Genomic DNA, 20,316 nt, shown 5'->3' with positions numbered 1-20,316 from the left:
AGTTCCACCCTGTCTGATAGGCTGTGAGGATTTTTTAATGTGTGAAAAAAGGTTAACAGGTTAGATTGAGAAGTCAGCGTGAAGATGGTAAGGGTTAGGGATGAGAGGTGCGAGTGGAGGGTTTGAACTATTCATTCACAACAATTCTAATTGAAATTGATTCAACTTTACTGATGGCACTCTAAATATCTTATATCTTTCCCTTTTGTAGCATCCCTACCCAACAGAGGATGAGAAAAGACAGATTGCAGGACAAACCAATCTCACCTTATTACAGGTCAACAACTGGTAAGATTGTAATACTACTACTGCCAATGCAATATGACTTGAAAATCAACTGGCTAAACGTATGGATGAAATTAATAGTGAATGATGAGTTCTAACCTCAGTCCTTTGCTCTACCACCTAATGGTGATTCACAACATATTGGCGCCATCTACTGGTCTAAAAATGCTCTCAGTATCAGAGTACAAAACCCTAACAGAGAAAAAATGTCTGTCTCTATGTTTCTCTTACACTTGTCTCTTTGTCTTTTTATTTGTCTATTTTCCTTCCCTCTCCCTCCCATCTCCATCTCCCTCTCTGTCCCTCTCTCTTTTTCTCTCTCTCTCTCACAATCTCTAGGTTTATCAACGCTCGCAGGCGCATCCTCCAGCCCATGCTGGATGCCAGTAACCCAGACCCAGCCCCCAAGGCTAAGAAGATGAAGTCCCAACACCGTCCAACCCAGCGCTTCTGGCCAGACTCCATTGTGGCTGGAGTCTTGCAGACACATGGACCTCACTCTAATAACGCCGACAGTACGTCACTAAACCATTCAAACGTTCTGTCCATGTCTGTCTGTCTGTTTCAACACTCTAGACAAAGATTGGTTGAGTCAACATGGTTCTCTTGTAATTCCAACATAGTTTCCTCGTTATTTCAACCTACTTTATCAAGGGAATCATTTTGCGTCAATGTGCATAGTTAATGTGCACATACACACTCAATAGTCATTGATTTTTAAAGCAATGGATCGGCAAAATACAGTCAATATTGGCATGGGCTATATAGATTCCACCACATTAGACCAGTCCATTATTTTTAAACCCATGAGGGGGATTGAATGAGTTCATCACTTAGATGAGAAGGGTTTAGAATCGAAGGCAGTTAAAGTGTGTTAACCCTGCGTTGCCTGTTTCTCCTCCTTCTCATACAGACCCCCTAAACTTTGACAGCCTCCAACCCCTGTCTTCTGTCTCAGCCACACTGTCCATGCAGCAAGCCATGCTCGGGGGAACCGATGACTCCATGGATGGCACAGAGGAAGAGGAAGAGGAAGAAGAAGAGGAAGGGATGGAAGAGGAGGAGGAAGAGGAGGATGAGGAGGAAGAAGAGAGTGAGGGAGGAAGAAGAGATCTGGGCATGGAGCATAGAGAGGGACTCGAGTAATGAGAGATGTTAGAGGACTACGTGACCTTTTGACACCTGGGTTGTGTTCATTAGTCACCAAATGGAAGAACATTTTGACTGATTTCTCCAATAAGAAACAGTCATTTTCAATTTCTGTTGCTCTAATGCACACAACCCAGCCCATACACAAAATAAAATTCTGGGTTGTTTGGATGACCCAACCTCAGGGTTGCAGGCATTGGGTCACATAGTTTGGTTGTTTTCTTTGAAAATACAAATATTGGGTTGTTGATGCTGGGTTATTAAGATATAACCCAGCGGGTCAGATCAGAAGACTGGAGGCGTAGCCTTCATATAGTTATTTTTGGGCACCCGTGAGAGTAAATGTCATTCTCGTTCATCTGTTCTGTTATCACATGTTAAGGTTGAACACGGACAGTTTTGTAGCTTTAATGAGGCTTACAAAAGTGCATGAGTTCCTTAAGAGCTTATGCAAATTCCAATGGTAAGATAGTTACCACTTTGTTACAATATGTAAATAACATTTTAGAATATGTACTTTGCAAAAATAGTCAAGTAAAATAGACATGTGCAAACATAACATGATGAACAGGTAATAAAGTTACTCTCATAGGTGGCCAAAAATAACTATCTGAAAGCCACGCCCCGTAATAAGCCCCCCCTCCAGAAAAAAACACACAGCTACTGGGTCAACCCAGTATGAAAGTGAATAAAAAAACTAATTTATGGTCAAATTAACCCATGTTAGGGTAATCCCAACAACCAAACATGTTTGGTTATTCACGCAACCCAACTGGCTGGGTCAAAAAAAAAAATATATAATATTTACCCAGTGCTGGGTTACCAAATAACCCAAATTGGGTTGTTTTTAACCCAGCATTATTTAGAGTGTACTCTCCCGCTACAACCCACACCTCCATCCAAAGTCACCCCTTGACCAGCCCCTAGATTCAGGCCATAGACACACCTCGAATGGGCCTTTTGTTTTTTCTACCATGGATGTCTGTATAGAAACTACAGATCCTTCCCATCAGAACTCTTAAGACTGAAGAGCCTATATGAGGCTGAAGGTGTCCTTACACCATACTATGTGGACTAGTGGGTCACCCCAATCCTCTTATGTTTTATTACAGACAAAATTGATGACAATGACAATGAAGAAAACTATGAAGAAAATTATGAGTTGCTGTATGTGAGTTGCTTGTGAGCTGTACTGTAGGTCTATACCTGGCCATCACGTTGGGTTCCATGCTTTGGTATCATCCATGCCGTAGTCCGTTTAAATGACTCTTTGGTTCTCAGGTTGACTCCATTGACTCCATAAGCACGACATTGTCATACAGTTTTCCACACAAGTTTTCATGACATTGATGATGAGGGATTATTTGCTGCAACAAAATTGATGTTTTCAGGTATGATAAAAAAAGGCTGAGGCTGCGGATCCGTAGGTAACCGCCCCCGTCTCACCCCTGCCCCTCCCTGCCCTGCCCCGCCCTGCCCCGCCCTGCCCCGCCCCGCTGGATCCCAAGGAAAGATCTGTACCATGTTCTGCACATGTTTTTCTTTACCTCTAATTTACGCACACATTTTTGTGGTCATCCTCCGTTGATATTTCTCACTGTCAGTCGTGAATGATAATCTTTCAAGTTTTACCGGTGAAACGTCCATACAGCATCTGCATGCCAATCATTTGATCTCAATCAGTTTCATGGGAATATGCATTTAGATCTTCTTAGTTATGTACAGTGTTGTTTCGAATTATGTACAGTGAGTGAATTTTAGAACAGATGGAGTTAACAAACTGTAGCATTTTGTTTCAAATAAAGCACATATTTTGCCAAGAGGCGCACGCTGTTCATTAGAGAAAAAATGCAACCATTATGTTATATACAATACTATCATTATGTGATCTTGCGGACATTTATTCAGCTTTGATTTAAATGTATTAAATTAGCACCATTCGCCAGAGTAGCCTGTTCTCTAGAAGTAAAGCAGCCTGCAGAGATTGTGCGTAAATAGAGGATCCCTCACTAAGCTGTAGGACCTTAAACCCCCAGGAAGAAAAATCCAGTAAAAGTCGGATCCGCAGCCACTCAGTAAAAAAAAAACATTGAATTATTTGCATCCATGAGCAAAAACGTTTTCAGTAACCTGACAGCACAAAGTATGTATATTCGATTTTTAACATTTGTGTTATGTTGTTGAAGGCTTGCATATTTATTATGTTCTTTCTTAGAGCTCTCAGAAGGCGGTCCAAGCGGAACCTTCTTTGTAGAAGGCACAAAGTTACTGTTGTGACGTTCTGGAGGTCTTGCGTGAATCTGAGTTATCGAAGTTACTGATGGCCAGTCAAGCTGACAAAATCTCTAGACTGTAGAAAATGTCACATTGAGAATTCACATGACAAACAAAACACTGCCCTGGTAACAGTGTCTCAATGAGTTAAAGAAAAACACACCAACATGGAGAGAGGTGATGTCCTCAATTCATATTAACTGACAGCCTTTACAAGAAAAATGCAATTTGAAGCGGAAGCCTGGAGATTTAAAGAGAATAGTTAAATTCCTGCCATATCTTTTACGTGAAGGATTTGAAGAAACTGTGAAAACTAATCTCAGCTCTCTTTTTGTGCTAAATGAAATCCACAAAATGGAGTCACCCATTTCTGATGTGATGTCTTGAAAAGAAAAACCTGTTCGTGAATTTTCCTTGGTCTTTGTGAAGTATGTTCTTCATTATTCATTTTCTTGATTGCTTATTTTTTTTAATGGTTCTTCCAGCGCAGGTGACAATAGGGACATTTTTTTTTTAGTTTGTACACATTAATGTCATAATCTATTCTGTTTCAATAGACCATTTTTAATAATTAAAGATATAAAGCTACTCGTTTGAGTATCCTTTTGAGGCAGAAAAATGTGTACACTTCCATTTGTGTGCATATGACTTTGATTGCACATCTTGAGCATACAGTGTACATATTAGGACAGGCTTAGTCTGAGTCTATTATAGAAACTGTATGAGTATGACACAGTGAATGTGTGAAGTTTTGTGTCATTATACATCATAACAGCATCTTGACAGTGTAATAGCCACAGCCCTCCTCCCTGTCTCCAGATTAGGAAATACAATCCAAATAGCTGTGAATGATGATGTCATATTTCAGTACCCTTAACTGCTGTGGTGGTTGTTCTATCTGCCTCACTAAGAGGAAGCACAACGTGAAAGCACTAAAGATAACCCCACATGTTGTCATGAATGTGTGCCTGTTGCTCATTGTTAAGTCTAGCTCTATTGCTCCTGTCAGAAAAGTTCACCCCAGCCACACTACCTGTTGCAGGCTGACAGTAACCCAACTTTGCAAACAAGAAAGACCACAAGAGTTCAACTTCCAAGTATTAGAGAATAACCACAGTTCTCCATGTTTTTAACTGAATCCTCCCGTAAACGAACTACCCAAATTAAAGATGACTCTCAGACCAAACGGCCTCAATGTAGAGAAACCTTTTCTTTGTCTAATATCCCACTCACCAGTTGTTAATCAAGCCTATGATTTGGCCTTGCTGGAGTACCACACAGATGTCTTCCCAGCTTTTCATTTGTGTGATCCATATAAATACAGATTATCACTTCACATTTGCTGAATATGATACAACTAAGATATTCTGTAGATCGCCATTATATATTGATTTCAGACATTCTGCAGTTTATCACTGGTATGGACACACATACAAACTTCAAAAGTTTGGACACAACATTATTCTACAATGAAAATAGTAAAAATAAAGAAAAACCCTTGAATGAGTAGGTATGTCCAATTTTTTGATTGGTACTGCATCCATATCCACACACACACACACACACACACACACACACACACACACACACACACACACACACACACACACGCACACACACACACACACACACACACACACACACACACTCTTTTACCCCAGTGTTTTACCCAAAAGGCTCAGACTTTCTTTTTTCACGTAAGCGGGCTGGCACCTGTGTCTCACTGGGCAATGGCACCAGCGAACCTGCCGTCATTGGTACTTTTTAACTGGCATTTACATAACAATGACTAACTGTGAACTTTTACTTTTTTGTTTTTACACAGAGGCTAATGGCTTCTAGCAAAGTAACTTTTTTGATTCTGCAGAGGTTGTTGATTCTGCTCTTCACAAGTCTTCACTGTCAGCCCTAGCTATGGAAACACACGTTCCACAGCATAACATAGGGGTGTATACATTAGTGTAGAAAGGAGCATAATGTTACCAGTCCCATCAGCAGTACTGAAATAGCTGTAGCAGGCAAAGCCTAACTGTAACTGCCATCCTCCATACTATGTGCTAGAAGCAGCATCTCTTGAGCCAACCTGAGGTATAAATAGGAAGGGAAATGACAGAGGCAGGAAAAGCCACTGGTGCTGGGGCCTTGTTTGAAGTGAGCTGCTGCCATGGCAGTCGAGAGCATGGTTGGGACATCAGTGGATAGCAAGGGCAGTGTCTCATAGGCACACACATGCACACGTAAGTCTACACACACACACACACACACACACACACACACACACACACACACACACACACACACAGACACACACACACACACACACACACACACACACACACACACACACACACACACACACACACACACACCGTCACCCCCGCTCCCCACTACCATCTGGGCTCCAGCATACAGCAACAGTGGTCCCTTGTAATTAGACCCATAGACCCAGGAGCCAGGCCCAGTCCAGCCCAGTCCCAGCCTCTCATTTAGCAGGGCCCTCCTGGACTACTTAAGGGCCTCGCCAACACAGCTCTGGTCTTCAGAGGTCCGTTTGGTTCAGTTGTCTCACTGCATTTAATTTCTGGATTTCCACCCTGCAGTCACTGGTCACTGGAAAGAGCAAGCAGATTGAAGGTAACGTGGAGGCTTTTTTATTATCATGATTTAAAGGCTGTTGACATTTAGGGAGCTAGAGGTGTGTAGAATAAGTGGTATTTATATCAATGGTTTAAATGACTGATGTATGTTTGGTATTTACCTTATGGTGACGCAGTATTGTCAACTGAAGAGAAATATCTGATACCATTTTTCTCTTCTCATCCTTAGCCATAGTTTTGCATACAGTTATGATTCCGTCACACATAGAAATCCAGTTTAATTTCTCAAATTGGACATCAAAACTATAATTCCAGGTGTTTAATAACATTACATGGGCAATCTGAAATATGTATCAATAATTAAAGAAAAAAATTAACACAACTGAACACAAAGTACATTCTAATACGCTACAGGGTAGGACATCTATTTTCCCTAGCTAACTCTTGGTTGTCAATTGGGATTAGATCCTGCCCAGTCTAAAAACTCTTTGTGCACTATAGGGCTTAGTGCTATCAAGTCTCAGTGGACTCAGGTTGGTGATGTTGGTTAAATTCAACATTTTCCTGTCCCTTTCTAGGCCCCAAGATGTCCATCGCTAATGCGGCTGCCCAGGCCATGCTGTCAGACGCCCTGCTACGCGACGGCGCTGGGGGCAACCGCATCGGTCACCTGGAGCTGGAGCTGCCACTTGACAGGGTCATCAAGTTTGTGTCCGTGGGGCTGCCCTTACTGCTAGTGTCCATGGCCTTCGCTCGAGAAATCTCCATCGGTCAGTCTGTCTCTCTGTCCCTCCCCTTGTTTTGCTGCACATTTGGCCCATTATGAGATATTCATTTTCTTTCCTCTCTTTTTGCCTGTCTTTCCCTTTTCTGTGATATTTTCTCTTTTCTCACGCCTCTTTTGTCCCATGTATCATTGTGTCATCTGCCTCATTATCGTTTCCTTTGCCTCACATTTCTCTCTCTAGTCTTTTCCCTTTACTGTGTGGGGGTGAGAACCTGTGTTTAGGCTATTCGATTAACTATTCAAAAACTTCATTCTAACGGCTCTCATGAATTGCAGGAGTATCCTATTATTTTCAATGAAGTCTTTACATGTATTCATAGCATTTACATTTGTTTCCTGATTTGAGTTGACATGTACTGGACCCCAACCTTGGTCAACTGCAGCAATAACACTAATACCCAACAATGTGTGTGGTAGCGGCAGCCATAACAGGCTACGTACAGACAAGCTTATTTCCTCGTTTCATTGACATTGAGCTAACGATCGTCTTCCTACGGAGCTGGCCTATAATCAGCCGCTACAGATGCTTATAGGAAGGGGGATGATTGAGAGCAGCGTTCGCCGACGCTGCATTGCTCGGTAATTACAGGCAACCTGCTGTTTTTGCAGCTCTCTATCGAAGTCAAATGATAGGACATGTTAATTACCTGGAAGATGTTGCAAAACGGAAAACAGTCTAGGAACAGTTGATGGATCTTGGCCCTTCTTATCTAGTTTGTTTTCTGCTTTATCTTTCGTTGATTGTCTGGGTGGTGTCTGTTTTGTGTGTGGTGTTGGTTGTGTGTGTTGTGTGCACCTGCGGCTGCAGACAAGATTTCTGCCACAGCTACAAATAGCTGGGTGAGAAGGAGCCCTTGTTGTACAATGTGTAACAAGCAAGATAGGGATGGCAATAGGGGTTCTTTGTCAAACTGTCTGTGGTAGAAGGAACATGCTTTGTTGCTGTCTGTGTTACCTTGTAACCCGACGGTCTTGTTAAATAGTCCATTTCAGATACAGTATGTCCCCAGCGATCTCAATTTACTAAAAGACATGCGCACGCACGCGCGCGCACGCACGCACGCACGCACGCACGCACGCACACACACACACACACACACACACACACACACACACACACACACACACACACACACACACACACACACACACACTTTCACATCTACATTGTGTTACATGTAATCTGTCCATGAACAGTAATGACATAATAACATACTAACAGTATGGGTGCAGCATAAGCCTTCTGCATGTCCTGTCAGTAAATGTATGGTTGCATGAGAAAACTCTCAATATGAGAGTTTATGGTTGCTTTAGGAGACTCTCACGAATGTGGAGATGTGGAGGCTGTCTATAAAAATAGGCGTCCTGCGTTTAACTCAGGGTTTCCTCTGAAGTGCAAGGGGCACGCCCGTCGCCCTACCCTGCCCTCCCAGCACTGCTGTAGGGGAGATAGACTGAAGGGAAGGGTGTGGACCCCTGTCTCTGTGGTTCAACCATCTGTATGGTGGAGCGGGCTGGGCTCGGTCCTGAAAAACACCCACACATTAGGAGAGTAATACCACCCTGTTTTAAAACCCAGTTTTCCATTTAGAAACATATGATTTAGATTTTTTTTACATTTCTGCTTCTGGAAAAGGGACACTTGCACTTTAAAGTCTCTCTCTCTCTCTCTCTCTCTCTCTCTCTCGTGTGTTTAGGCCTATGCATGCAAGTATGTTGTGTGTGCACATGCATGCATCTTTATGTCATCGTGATACCTTTACAAAATAGTTAATGTTTTTCCTCTAGGCCCACAGATCAGCTGTTTCCCCCCCAATAACTTTACAGCCAAGCAGGCAGCCTATGTGGACACATACTGCTGGGACTCCCTGATGCACCATGAGTTTGACACAGATGGAAACTTTGAGGAGCGATCCCTCTGGGTGCACAAGGTAAGGCTCTGTTCTGTCATGATGGAACGAGAGACACACACCTTAAAGTGGAGCTGACAGCGTTTTAACTACTTTGCAGATATGAATATGCAGATATTCTCATCGGGCGGCGCACAATTGGCCCAGCGTCGTCCGGGTTTGGCCGGGGTAGGCCGTCATTGTAAAGAATTTGTTCTTAACTGACTTGCCTAGTTAAATAAAGGTTAAATAAAAAAAATATATATATAACAAAATGAAACAAACGATCATAGTATCAGTCATAAATATCAAATTCCCAGTTTATGCTACTAAACCAACTTTATAAGAAATGTTTAAATCAGGTTATATTTCTCTAATTATTTTAGTACTGAAAGCATAAGCTACAGCTAGCTAGCAATGCAGTGCATAACATGTGGTGAGTAGTTGACTCAAAGAGAGAGAAAGACAATAGTTGAACAGTTTTTAACAAATTAATTTCTTCCAAAATGAAGGAGAAGCAATATATATAGACAAAGAGATTGCCATTTTTTTTCTCACTTACTTAGCTAGCAAATGCAGCTACCTATTTTAGCTTACTCAAACACCCTGCTCAAACAGAGGGATATAGCTAGCTGGCTATGAGTATCCAACACGACACTGGAACTCTTCCAAGTCAAGGTATGCTTTTGGTTTTACTAATTTATTGCCACTGGGGCCCGCCTGTGTAAGTGCTAAACTGCTTACTGACTGTACACTGTAACGTTACTGTATGATTGTAGCGGGTTTACTAACGTTCTATTAGCTATGTTGACTATGGTGTTACTTTAGCTAATATGGTGACATTGATGTAGGCTGTATTTGTATTTGTATTTATTATGGATCCCCATTAGCTGCTACCAAGGCAGCAGCTACTCTTCCTGGTGTCCAGCAAATTAAGGCAGTTTATACCATTTTAAAAACATTACAATACATTCACAAATTTCACAACACACTGTCTGACCTCAGGCCCCTACTCCACCACTACCACATACAGTGGGGCAAAAAAGTATTTAGTCAGCCACCAATTGTGCAAGTTCTCCCACTTAAAAAGATGAGAGAGGCCTGTAATTTTCATCATAGGTACACTTCAACTATGACAGACAAAATGAGAAAAAAAAATCCAGAAAATCACATTGGAGGATTTTTTTATGAATTTATTTGCAAATTATGGTGAAAAATAAGTATTATAAGTAGTCATCTCAACTCGCTCAATTTCCACAATATTTATTACAAGATTTAGTTGAGGTTTAGGGTTTAGTGAGTGTTTTGTTCCAAATACAATGCTTTTAGTTTTAGAAATATTTAGGGATAACTTATTCCTTGCCACCCACTCTGAAACTAACTGCAGCTCTCTGTTGAGTGTTTCAGTCGCTGTAGTAGCTGATGTGTATAGTGTTGAGTCATCCACATACATAGACACTCTGGCTTTACTCAAATTGAAAAAAGCAAGGGCCTAAACAGCTTCCCTGGTGAATTCCTGATTCTAACTGGACTATATTTGAGAGGCTTCCATTAAAGAACACCCTATGTGTTCCGTTAGACAAGTAACTCTTTATCCACATCCACACCCCACATGGGGTGTAAAGCCATAACACATACGTTTTTCCAGCAGCAGACTATGTTTGATAATGTCAATAGCTGCACTGAAGTCTAACAAGACAGCACCCACAATCATTTTATCAATTTCTCTCAGCCAATCATCAGTCATTTGTGTAAGTGCTGTGCTTGTTGAGTGTCCTTACCTGTAAGCATGCTGAAAGTCTGTTGTCAATTTGTTTACTGTTTACTGGTCAAACACCATTTTTTTCAGAAGTTTACTAAAGGTTGGTAACAGGCTTATTGGTCGGCTAATTGAGCCAGTAAAGGGGGCTTTACTATTCTTGGGTAGAGGAATGACTTTAGCTTCCCTCCAGGCCTGAGGTCACATGCTCTCTAGTAGGCTTAAATTGAAGATGTGGCAAATAGGAGTGGAAATATCTTCTGCTATTATCCTCAGTAATTTTCCTTCCAGATTGTCAGACTCCGGTGGCTTGTCATTGCTGATAGACAACAATAATATTTTTACCTCTTCCACACTGACTTCACGAAATTCAAAAGTATAATTCTGGTCTTTCATAATTTGGTCCGATATACTTGGATGTGTAGTGTCAGCGTTTATTGCTGGCATGTCATCCCTAAGTTCGCTTATCTTGCCAATGAGAGAGTCATTAAAGTATTAAAGTAGTTTGCAATATCAGTGGGCTTTGTGATAAATGAGCCATCTGATTTAGTGAATGAAGGAGCCGAGTTGGCTATTTTTCCCAAAATGTCATTTTAGTTGCCCCAAAGCTCATTCTTTATATAATTTTTTTTTGCTTCATAGTGTAGTTTATTTCTATTTTTATTTAGCTGATTCACATGATTTCTTAATTGCCATACCTTTTGCTTTATCTCTCTCAACCACACTATTTTTCAATTCATCATCAATCCAAGGGGATTTATCAGTTTTTACAATCATTTTCTTAATGGGTGCGTGCTTATTAGTAACTGGTATAAGTAGTTTCATAAATGTGACAAGTGCAGCGTCTGGTTGCTCCTCATTACACACCACAGACCAGCAAATATTCTTTACATCATCAACATATGAATCACTACAAAACTTATTGTATGACCTCTTATGTACTATATTAGGCCCAGCCTTTGGAACTTTGGTTTTCCTAGATATGGCTATTATATTGTGATCACCACACCCTCTGTATTTGGATACTGCTTTAAAGCAAACATTTGCAGCACTAGTAAAGATGTGATCAATACATGTTGATGATTTAATTCCTGTGTTGTTTTTAACTACCCTGGTAGGTTGACTGACAACCTCATCCAGGTTGCAGGCACTGGTTACAGTTTGAAGTTTATTCCTGAGTGGACAGCTTGATTTTTAAATTAAATTTATTTAACCTTTATTTAACCAGGTAGGCCAGTTGAGAGCAAGTTCTCATTTACAACTGCAACCTGGCCAAGATAAAGCAAAAACAACAACACAGTAACTCTGTCACATGGGATAAACAAACGTACAGTCAATAACACAATTGAAAAATATGTATACAGTGTGAGCAAATGAAGTAAGATGGTAAGGCAATACATAGGCCAATAGTGGTGAAGTAGTTACAATTTAGCAATTTACACTGGAGTGACACTTGTGCAGATGTGCAGGAAATACTCTTGTGCAAAAGAGCAGAAAAACAAAAACAAATATGTGGATGAGGTAGGTAGTTGGTTGGATGGGCTATTTACAGATGGGCTGTGTGCAGCTGCAGCGATCGGCAAGCTGCTCTGACAGCTGACGCTTAAAGTTAGTGAGGGAGATATGTCTCGATTTTTGCAATTCGTTCCAGTCATTGGCATCAGAGAACTGGAAGGAAATGCGGCCAAAGAGGTGTTGGCTTTGGGGATGACTAGTGAAATATACCTGCTGGAGCGCGTGCCATGGGTGAGTGGTGCTATGGTGACCAGTGAGCTGAGATAAGGCGGAGCTTTACCTAGCAAAGACTTGTAGATGACCTGGAGCCAGTGTGTTTGGCAACGAATATGTAGTCAGGACCAGCCAATATGGGGCTTTGGTGACAAAATGGATGGCACTGTGATAGACTGCATCCAATTTAGAGTAGAGTGTTGGAGGCTATTTTGTAAATGACATTGCCGAAGTCAAGGATCGGTAGGATAGTCAGTTTACGAGGGTATGTTTGGCAGCATGAGTGAAGAAGGCTTTGTTGTGAAATACAAAGCCGATTCTAGATTTAACTTTGGATTGGAGTTGCTTAATGTGGGTCTGAAAGGAGAGTTTACAGTCTAGCCAGACACCTAGGGATTTATTGTAGTCCACATATTCTAAGTCAGAGCCATCCAGAGTAGTGATGCTAGTCGGGCGGGCGGGCGCGGGCAGCGATCGGTTGAAGAGCATGCATTTAGTTTTACTTGCATTTAAGAGCAGTTGGAGGCCACGGAAGGAGTGTTGTATGACATTGAAGCTCATTTTGACGTTTGTTAATACAGTGTCCAAAGAAGGGCCAGAATGGTGTCGTCTGTGTAGAGGTAGCAAGAAAGACATCATTGATATATACAGAAAAAAGAGTCGATGATGATAGCCAGTCAATATTTAAATCACCCAGAAAATATACTGACCGTTAGCACTTAATGGTCAATGGCAGCTTCCCATCGAGAATGGGCTTTAGGTGAGGCAGATTAACCTGTAGCCATATTACTTCAACAGTATTTAACAATAGATTGTCTCTAAGCTTTACAGGAATGTGGTTCTGAATATAGACCGCAACATCACCTCAGTTGGAATTTCTGTCTTTTCGGTAGATTTTATAACCATGTATTTCTACCACTGTATTATCATCAAAGGTATTACCTTGGTGAATTTCAGAGAATATGAATGTAATCTGTTACAAGCAAGTTATTGACTTCATGGACCTTGTTCCTATATTTTAAATATGGGATATTTTTACCACTTTTCTGGGTTGCTTGATTGTTTTTAATGCTTTACTGGGAAGTTTATCAGAGGTAGACTTACTCATGTTATTTACATTGGAGCTGATAGTGCAGGGTGAGCTGCATAAAGTGGTCTTCCTACGATTGCACACCGCCTTAGTGCTAAAAGTGTAACTCTGGTTTATAGGCTCATGATTACCGCTTACAATAGCTGTAGGATAAACAGATGTATTCGGTGCAATTAGGGGTACATAAATTAAATGAATTACATTGTGAATGCCAATGCCCCTAAGATCATGTACATTTGATGCAGCACTATGACGACTCATTGTCACAATGGTAGGGATTAACTGAGCTGGTCTTGGATCATTTACCAGTCATTGTTTCAACGCAGACTTGAAATGCGTGTCCAGGAGCCGAGATGATTTGGATCGACTCCGTCATTCCTGTAGAGTATCTTCTGTTTCCAGAAGGTAGTATTTTAGCCAGATGTGCAATGCCAGCAGTCTGCTGAATCTTTCACAAGGCCCAACTATGGAACTGGCCCTGAAATTATTGGCTGTTTTTTGGAGTCTTTTAATGCTAAAGTCAGTTCTTTAAAATCAAATTTCAATTGTTTTGCAGTTATGATATGTTTAGCTTGGAAAGTTTTTTTTGCCTGGTCACATACAGCTGATGTGTTGTGCATTGAAGTCAACAAGCAAAGGTAAAAGGTGAGAGGAGAGTGCAAAGATGCATGAAGGAATACAACGTGGCTGTTATGAAAGTGAACTGTGTTTAGGCTTGATTAGGAGTGTATTCAATCCGCAGCAACCTCATGATGGGTACAGTGGAAATTTGAGTGTCATGTACTAGCCTAAACCTATCGCTGTTGCATTGAACTGGGTGAATGGAATATGAATGACAGTCATCCAATATGCTGCAATAGAAATAAGGTCATGCTCATGAAAAAACAAAATCGTCCTCCCTCATCTTAAAGGCATTGACTGAAGTGGATGAAGAGTCAATGGTATACTGGAGGCATTTTGTGTGCTATACTGGTATTTGGCGGTGTTGTTGGAAGATTCCCAATTTAAAAACAAGCATTACCAATACATTCTTAAGATAGAAACCTATGAGGTTGCTGGCCCTTGCTACATACTCGTCGCCAAACCCACTGGCTCCAGGTCATCGATAAGTCTTTGCTATGTAAAGTACCGTCTTCTCATCTCACTGGTCACGAAAACAACACCCACCTCTAGCACGCGCTCCAGCAGGTATATCTCACTTGTCATCCCCAAAGCCAACATCTCCTTTGGCCGCCTTTCCTTCCAGTTCTCTGCTGCCAATGACTGTAACGAATTACAAAAATCGAGACATATCTCCCTCACTAACTTTAAGCGTCAGCTATCAGAGCAGCTTGCCGATCGCTGCAGCTGCACACAGCCCATTTTGTTTTTATTTACTTTTTTTTGCTCTTTTGCACACCACTATTTCTACTAGCACATCATCATCTGCACATCTGTCACTCCAGTGTTAATTTGCTAAATTGTAATTACTTCACTACTTTTGGCCTATTTATTGCCTTACCTCCTTACTCCATTTGCACACACTGTATATAGATTTTACTATTGTGTTATTGACTGTACTTTTTTTTATCCCATGTGTAACTCTGTGCACACTATCCCTCTCAGCACTGCCTGGACTGCGCAAAAATGCAAATGCTTTCCGTTTGAGTTATGTTATGTTTTATTTTCGTTTTTTGTCGCACTGCTTTGCTTTAACTTGGCCAGGTCGCAGTTGTAAATGAGAACTTGTTCTCACCTGGTTAAATAAAAAAAAGGTGAAATAGAAAAGAAAGAAAATAATATATATATATCTTATTAAAAGGGACGGTTAAAGATTTCTCCAGACATAACATTATTAAAATCAAATCAAACTTTATTTGTCACATGCATACAACAATTGTAGACCTTACCGTGAAATGCTTACTTACAGGCCCTTAACCAACAGTGCAGTTAAAAAAGTTTAAATAATAAAAAGTAACACAATAAAAACACTGTGACAAGACCTGAGGTTTCTGTTACTGAGGGCATTAGCAATTCATTTCAAAGCTCAGACGTGTCATTTTAGATGGGTTCTATAAATATGTAATAAGTAGTTATATAAATACTGGGCTGTCTAAGTAAGACATGAATCTCATGCTCATGGGTATAATGATGGAGTTTGCTGTGTCCATTTGTGTATTTTGATGTATTTGGTGGACAGTCTGTTCAGATGAGGGTAAGAAGCTTTGTCACAAGCTTGTGCGTAGTGCCTGTGTGTGTGTGTTTCTCAGTTGTACAGTACACATTTATGGAGTTTTAGGTGTTCAAATTAGGCAAGATTGTGAGTAGATATGGAGAGAGATATGGAGCGCTGTATTTGTATCATTTGTTTGTACAGTAATCGTCATTACTTTCAAATGAAAAGTGCCTCTTGCTTCCTTAATGTCACAATGAGGAGCATCCATTAAAAGTCATTAATCTTTCTGATTAAAAATGTAAAATGTTGACTGTAAATCACTCTCTCGTTCTCTTCTTTTCTCTTATACTTTCACTCTCTCACTATTTTTTCTGTTCTCTTCTCTTTCTCTCTACCGCTCCGTCCCCTCCCTTCCTCTTCATTTCTTCATCACCTTCCTTCTTTCTTTCCTCTCTCCCTCCCTCCCTCTCAGATGTTCCCGTACTCTCTGTTGGCTATGGCCATGATGATGTACCTGCCTGCCCTCATCTGGCGTTTCCTGGTCATGCCGTCGTTGGGCTCCGACCTGCTCTTCATCATTGACGAGCTGGACAAATCCTACAACCGCTCCGTGCGATTGGCTCAGAGCATCCTGGAGATGCGCCAGAACACCCAGAACCCCTTCACCTTCCAGGCCGAGCTTGAGAGGTGAGAGCGGGTGTGGCAAAGATTGTGGCAGAGATAGATCCAGACAGATTGGTTGAGGCAGGAATTTTGGACTGGGGAAGAGGGGAAGTAAGCAGGCTTAAAATTGATGTCTATTTTGATTCATTTGCACACAGGAAAATTTTAAACAATATGATGACGTTTAAATGCAAATTAAGAGACCATGTTGAGGAGAGGTAAAAGAAAATACCTGAGACAATTGCTTCAAAGCAAATACATTGTCCTAGGTAAACGTAAATTATTTTTTAAAAAGAAACAATATTCCGTATATCCAATTACATTGATCATAACATCATTTTGAATGTATACTACAACTTAATCTATCCAGTCATGTCATATTGCAATATAGTACTTAAATAAGCAACCTCAATAACATTTGAATTCTTCAAGTGTTTTGTGAGAATGGCAACACAATCCGACAGTCGTGCCAGTTCCTCTCCACTCTTTCATCTCCTTCAAATCCTCAATATTTATGATATCGATCAACTTCAAGTCTGTTTATTTGTATTCCAATTCAAAATAAATCGAATCCCTGTTTCTTTTCAAACTCATTTCAAACTCAATACGTTTCATCATTATTCTACAAGATCTCCACACCCCTTTTTTCCGTACAAGATTTGGTACATTTTCCATTACTTACAGGCCCTTCGGAAAGTATTCAGACCCCTTGACTTTTTCTACATTTTGTTACATTACAGTCTTATTCTAAAATGGATGACATTTTTTTTTTCATCAACCTACAAACAATACCCCACAATGACAGGTTTTTTGACATTTTTGCAAATCTATTAACAATTAAAAACAAATACTGTATTTACATAAGTATTCAGACTTACACCTGTCTATATAAGGTCCCACAGTTGACAGTGGGTAGAATGGTACCAAAACATTTCTGAAACATTGAAGGTCACCAAGAACATTGGCCTCCATCATTCTCAATTGGAAGAAATTTGGAACCACCAAGACTCTTCCTAGAACTGGCCGCCCGGCCAAACTGAGCAATCGGGGGAGAAGGGTCTCAGTCAAGGAGGGGACCAAGAACCCGATGGTCACTCTGACAGAGCTCTAGAGTTCCTCTGTGGAGATGAGAGAACCTTCCAGAAGGACAACCATCTCTGCAGCACTCCACCAATCAGGCCTTTATGGTAGAGTGACCAGACGGAAGCCACTCCTCAGTAAAAGGCACATGACAACCTACTTGGAGTTTGCCAAAAGGTATCTAAAGACTCTCAGACCATGAGAAACAAGATTCTCTGGTCTGAAACCAAGATTGAATTTTTTTGTGTGTCACATCTGGTGGAAATGTGGAGGAAGTGTCACATCTGGAGGAAAACTGGCACCATTCCTGGCACCATCCCTACAGTGAAGCATGGTGGTGGCAACATCATGCTGTGGGGATGTTTTTCAGCGGCAGGGACTGGGAGACTTGTCAGGATCGAGGCAAAGATGAACGGAGCAAAGTACAGAGAGATCCGAAATGAAAACATGCTTCAGAGTGCTCAGGACCTTAAACTGGGGTGAAGGTTCACCTTCCAACAGGACAATGACCCAAGCACACAGCCAAGACAACCCAGGAGTGGCTTTGGGACAAGTCTGTGAATGTTCTTGAGTGGCCCAGTCAGAGCCCGGACTTGAACCCGACCAAACATCTCTGGAGCGACCTGAAAATAGCTGTGCAGCAACGCTCCCCATCCAACCTGACAGATCTTGAGAGGATCTACAGAGAAGAATGGTAGAAACTCACCAAATACAGGTGTGTCCAGCTTGTAGCATCATACCCAAAAAGACTCAAGGCTGTAATCTCTGTCAAAGGCGCTTCAACAAAGTACTGAGTAAGGGTCTGAATACTTATGTAAATCTGAGATTACAGTTTTTTTTGTTTTTTTAAAATAAATTATCAAACATTTCTAAAAACGTGTTTTTGCTTGTCATTATTGGGTAATGTGTGTAGATTGAGGGAAAAAACATTTAATACATTTTAGAATAAGGCTGTAACGTAATAAAATGTGGAAAAATTCAAGGTGTCTGAATACTTTCCGAAGGCACTATTTACATACTGTAGGTCTGTTTTGTACTGTCTCCTGGACTACCTCAAGCACTGCAACAGCTTCAACTCCTTCAAATGCAAAATGAAAATATATCTACTGGACTATTCATTCAATTACTAATTTTCTTCATTTTTTCCCCTCTGATCCATCATGTTTTTTTTCTTTGTGTGAATCTCCACCTATTTGAATCCGCTGTGTGGTGCTAGGGAAAAAAACAAAAGGTCCAGTAAGCTAATTACAGCTAAAAGTATCTGAAATGGAAACTGAAAACAAGACCCTATTTAGGCTTCAACTACAGTTATGTGACTGACTATTTAAATCTTGAATACTATGATAAATGCTTTAGATCCTCACACAACCTCCATTTCCAAACATCAGAGCCAATAACATGAGTGTGTTTGAGCCAACTGTCCTCTAACCCCATCTCTTCCATGGTCTCTTTTCAGGGCCAAGCGGAAGCGTTACTTCGAGTATCCCCTGTTGGAGAGGTACATGCAGAGCAAACACGGCTCCTACTTCCTGGTCAGCATGCTCTTTCTGCGCGGCTTCCTCTTGCTCACCTTCATGTCTGCCGCCTGCCTCTACCTCGTCTACTTCCACCTATCCGCCTTTCTCCAGGATGAGTTTAGCTGCTTTGTCCGCACCGGCTTGCTGCGCGACCAAAACTGGGTCCCAGAACTGGTCCAGTGCAAAATGACCGGCCAACTGGTCTTCCAGGTTATTAGCGTGGCCAACGGCGCTATCTACGTCCTTCTGGTACCTATCGTGCTGTTCAGCTTGGTCCGCCTCTTCTGTTGGGATACGACTCTATTGTCGGTCTACGAGGTTCTACCCGCATTGGGACTTAACAGTGGTCGCAAGCTGGGCTGCCCGCTCAACGACCTCAATGTTCTTCTACTGTTTCTGCGCGCTAACGTGGCGCATCTGCAGTCTTATGGCAGGCTGAGGGCCGTATGCTCGCTGGCATCCCCGCAGATCGGGAAGGGGAATGGCGTGAAGGGCGCAGGGATGCTGACGGCAGAGGAAATTGAGGAGAGGGCCGAGGCAGCACAGGAGCTAGAGGAGGAAGTGGAGGAGCTGCAGGAGGAAGGGAAGCTCAACCTGGTGGATATCATGACCATTTTAGGAGCGGCCCGGGGAAACGCGGTCAACTGCACCGATTCCAGGCCTCTGGTGGAGGAGAATATGAGTCTGGGTACTGTAACTCTTATCTACACTCTCAAACGTATTCTGCTTGTGGGATTGTTCGCCTATATTGTTTGGGATGTTCAGAAAATTATAAAGTGAGGGAGCTCTCTCTGCGAGACTGCAGATCATGTTCAAATTAAATAATGGACGGGGGTGAAAGCAGTTTTCATTGAATAGCCACTCTACTCTTACTGAATACTGAATATTGGATGAGGAGGCAATAGTAGTAATGGACTTCACTTGAGATGGCAGTTTTGATTCCAACTTTTCCATCTACACTGTGATACAAAAATGCGTTCCACAAACATTAACTGTCCACAAATGGTTTTCTTATACATGTACTACTATACCATTAGGCCTAATATAAATAAGTATTACATGTTAGAGAGTTTTTCCTCAGGACTGGAAAGCCTATAATTCTAAAAGCGGCTTTTTTTAGGAACTACAGCAAGAGAGCAGATACAATTAGTTCCCACTCCTAACTCCCCTCTCTGTCTCCTTACAGAGCCAAACCACCAGGGGTACCATGAGTTGAAGGAGACTGCATCATGTAATCGTTACTAAACCACCAATTGACTGAACCATCAATGTGACACCAATTGAGGGGGGGGGGGGGGGGGGGTCAAAAAGATAACCTGGGAGAGAAGCGAGGGAAGGGGTTC

General features: G+C 41.5%; 1 protein-coding gene across 1 annotated transcript in view; it reads left to right on the top strand.

The window, feature by feature from the left end:
- LOC139419192 (uncharacterized) overlaps positions 1-19,852 on the top strand; it is a 133,918-nt gene extending 114,066 nt beyond the window's left edge. The window contains exons 9-16 of the mRNA XM_071169185.1: positions 212-288; positions 625-800; positions 1,199-1,429; positions 6,223-6,342; positions 6,884-7,075; positions 8,881-9,023; positions 16,186-16,400; positions 18,913-19,852. Coding sequence (XP_071025286.1) covers positions 212-288; positions 625-800; positions 1,199-1,429; positions 6,223-6,342; positions 6,884-7,075; positions 8,881-9,023; positions 16,186-16,400; positions 18,913-19,753 — 1,995 coding nt within the window. The 3' untranslated portion in view covers positions 19,754-19,852. The remainder of the gene's footprint in view (positions 1-211; positions 289-624; positions 801-1,198; positions 1,430-6,222; positions 6,343-6,883; positions 7,076-8,880; positions 9,024-16,185; positions 16,401-18,912) is intronic.
- The last annotated feature ends 464 nt before the right edge of the window (positions 19,853-20,316 follow it).

This window comes from Oncorhynchus clarkii, chromosome 10, assembly GCF_045791955.1.
Source record: "Oncorhynchus clarkii lewisi isolate Uvic-CL-2024 chromosome 10, UVic_Ocla_1.0, whole genome shotgun sequence".
NCBI lineage: Eukaryota > Metazoa > Chordata > Actinopteri > Salmoniformes > Salmonidae > Oncorhynchus > Oncorhynchus clarkii.
Note: the sequence above shows the minus strand (reverse complement) of the source record. Positions and strands in the feature narration are given on the sequence as shown.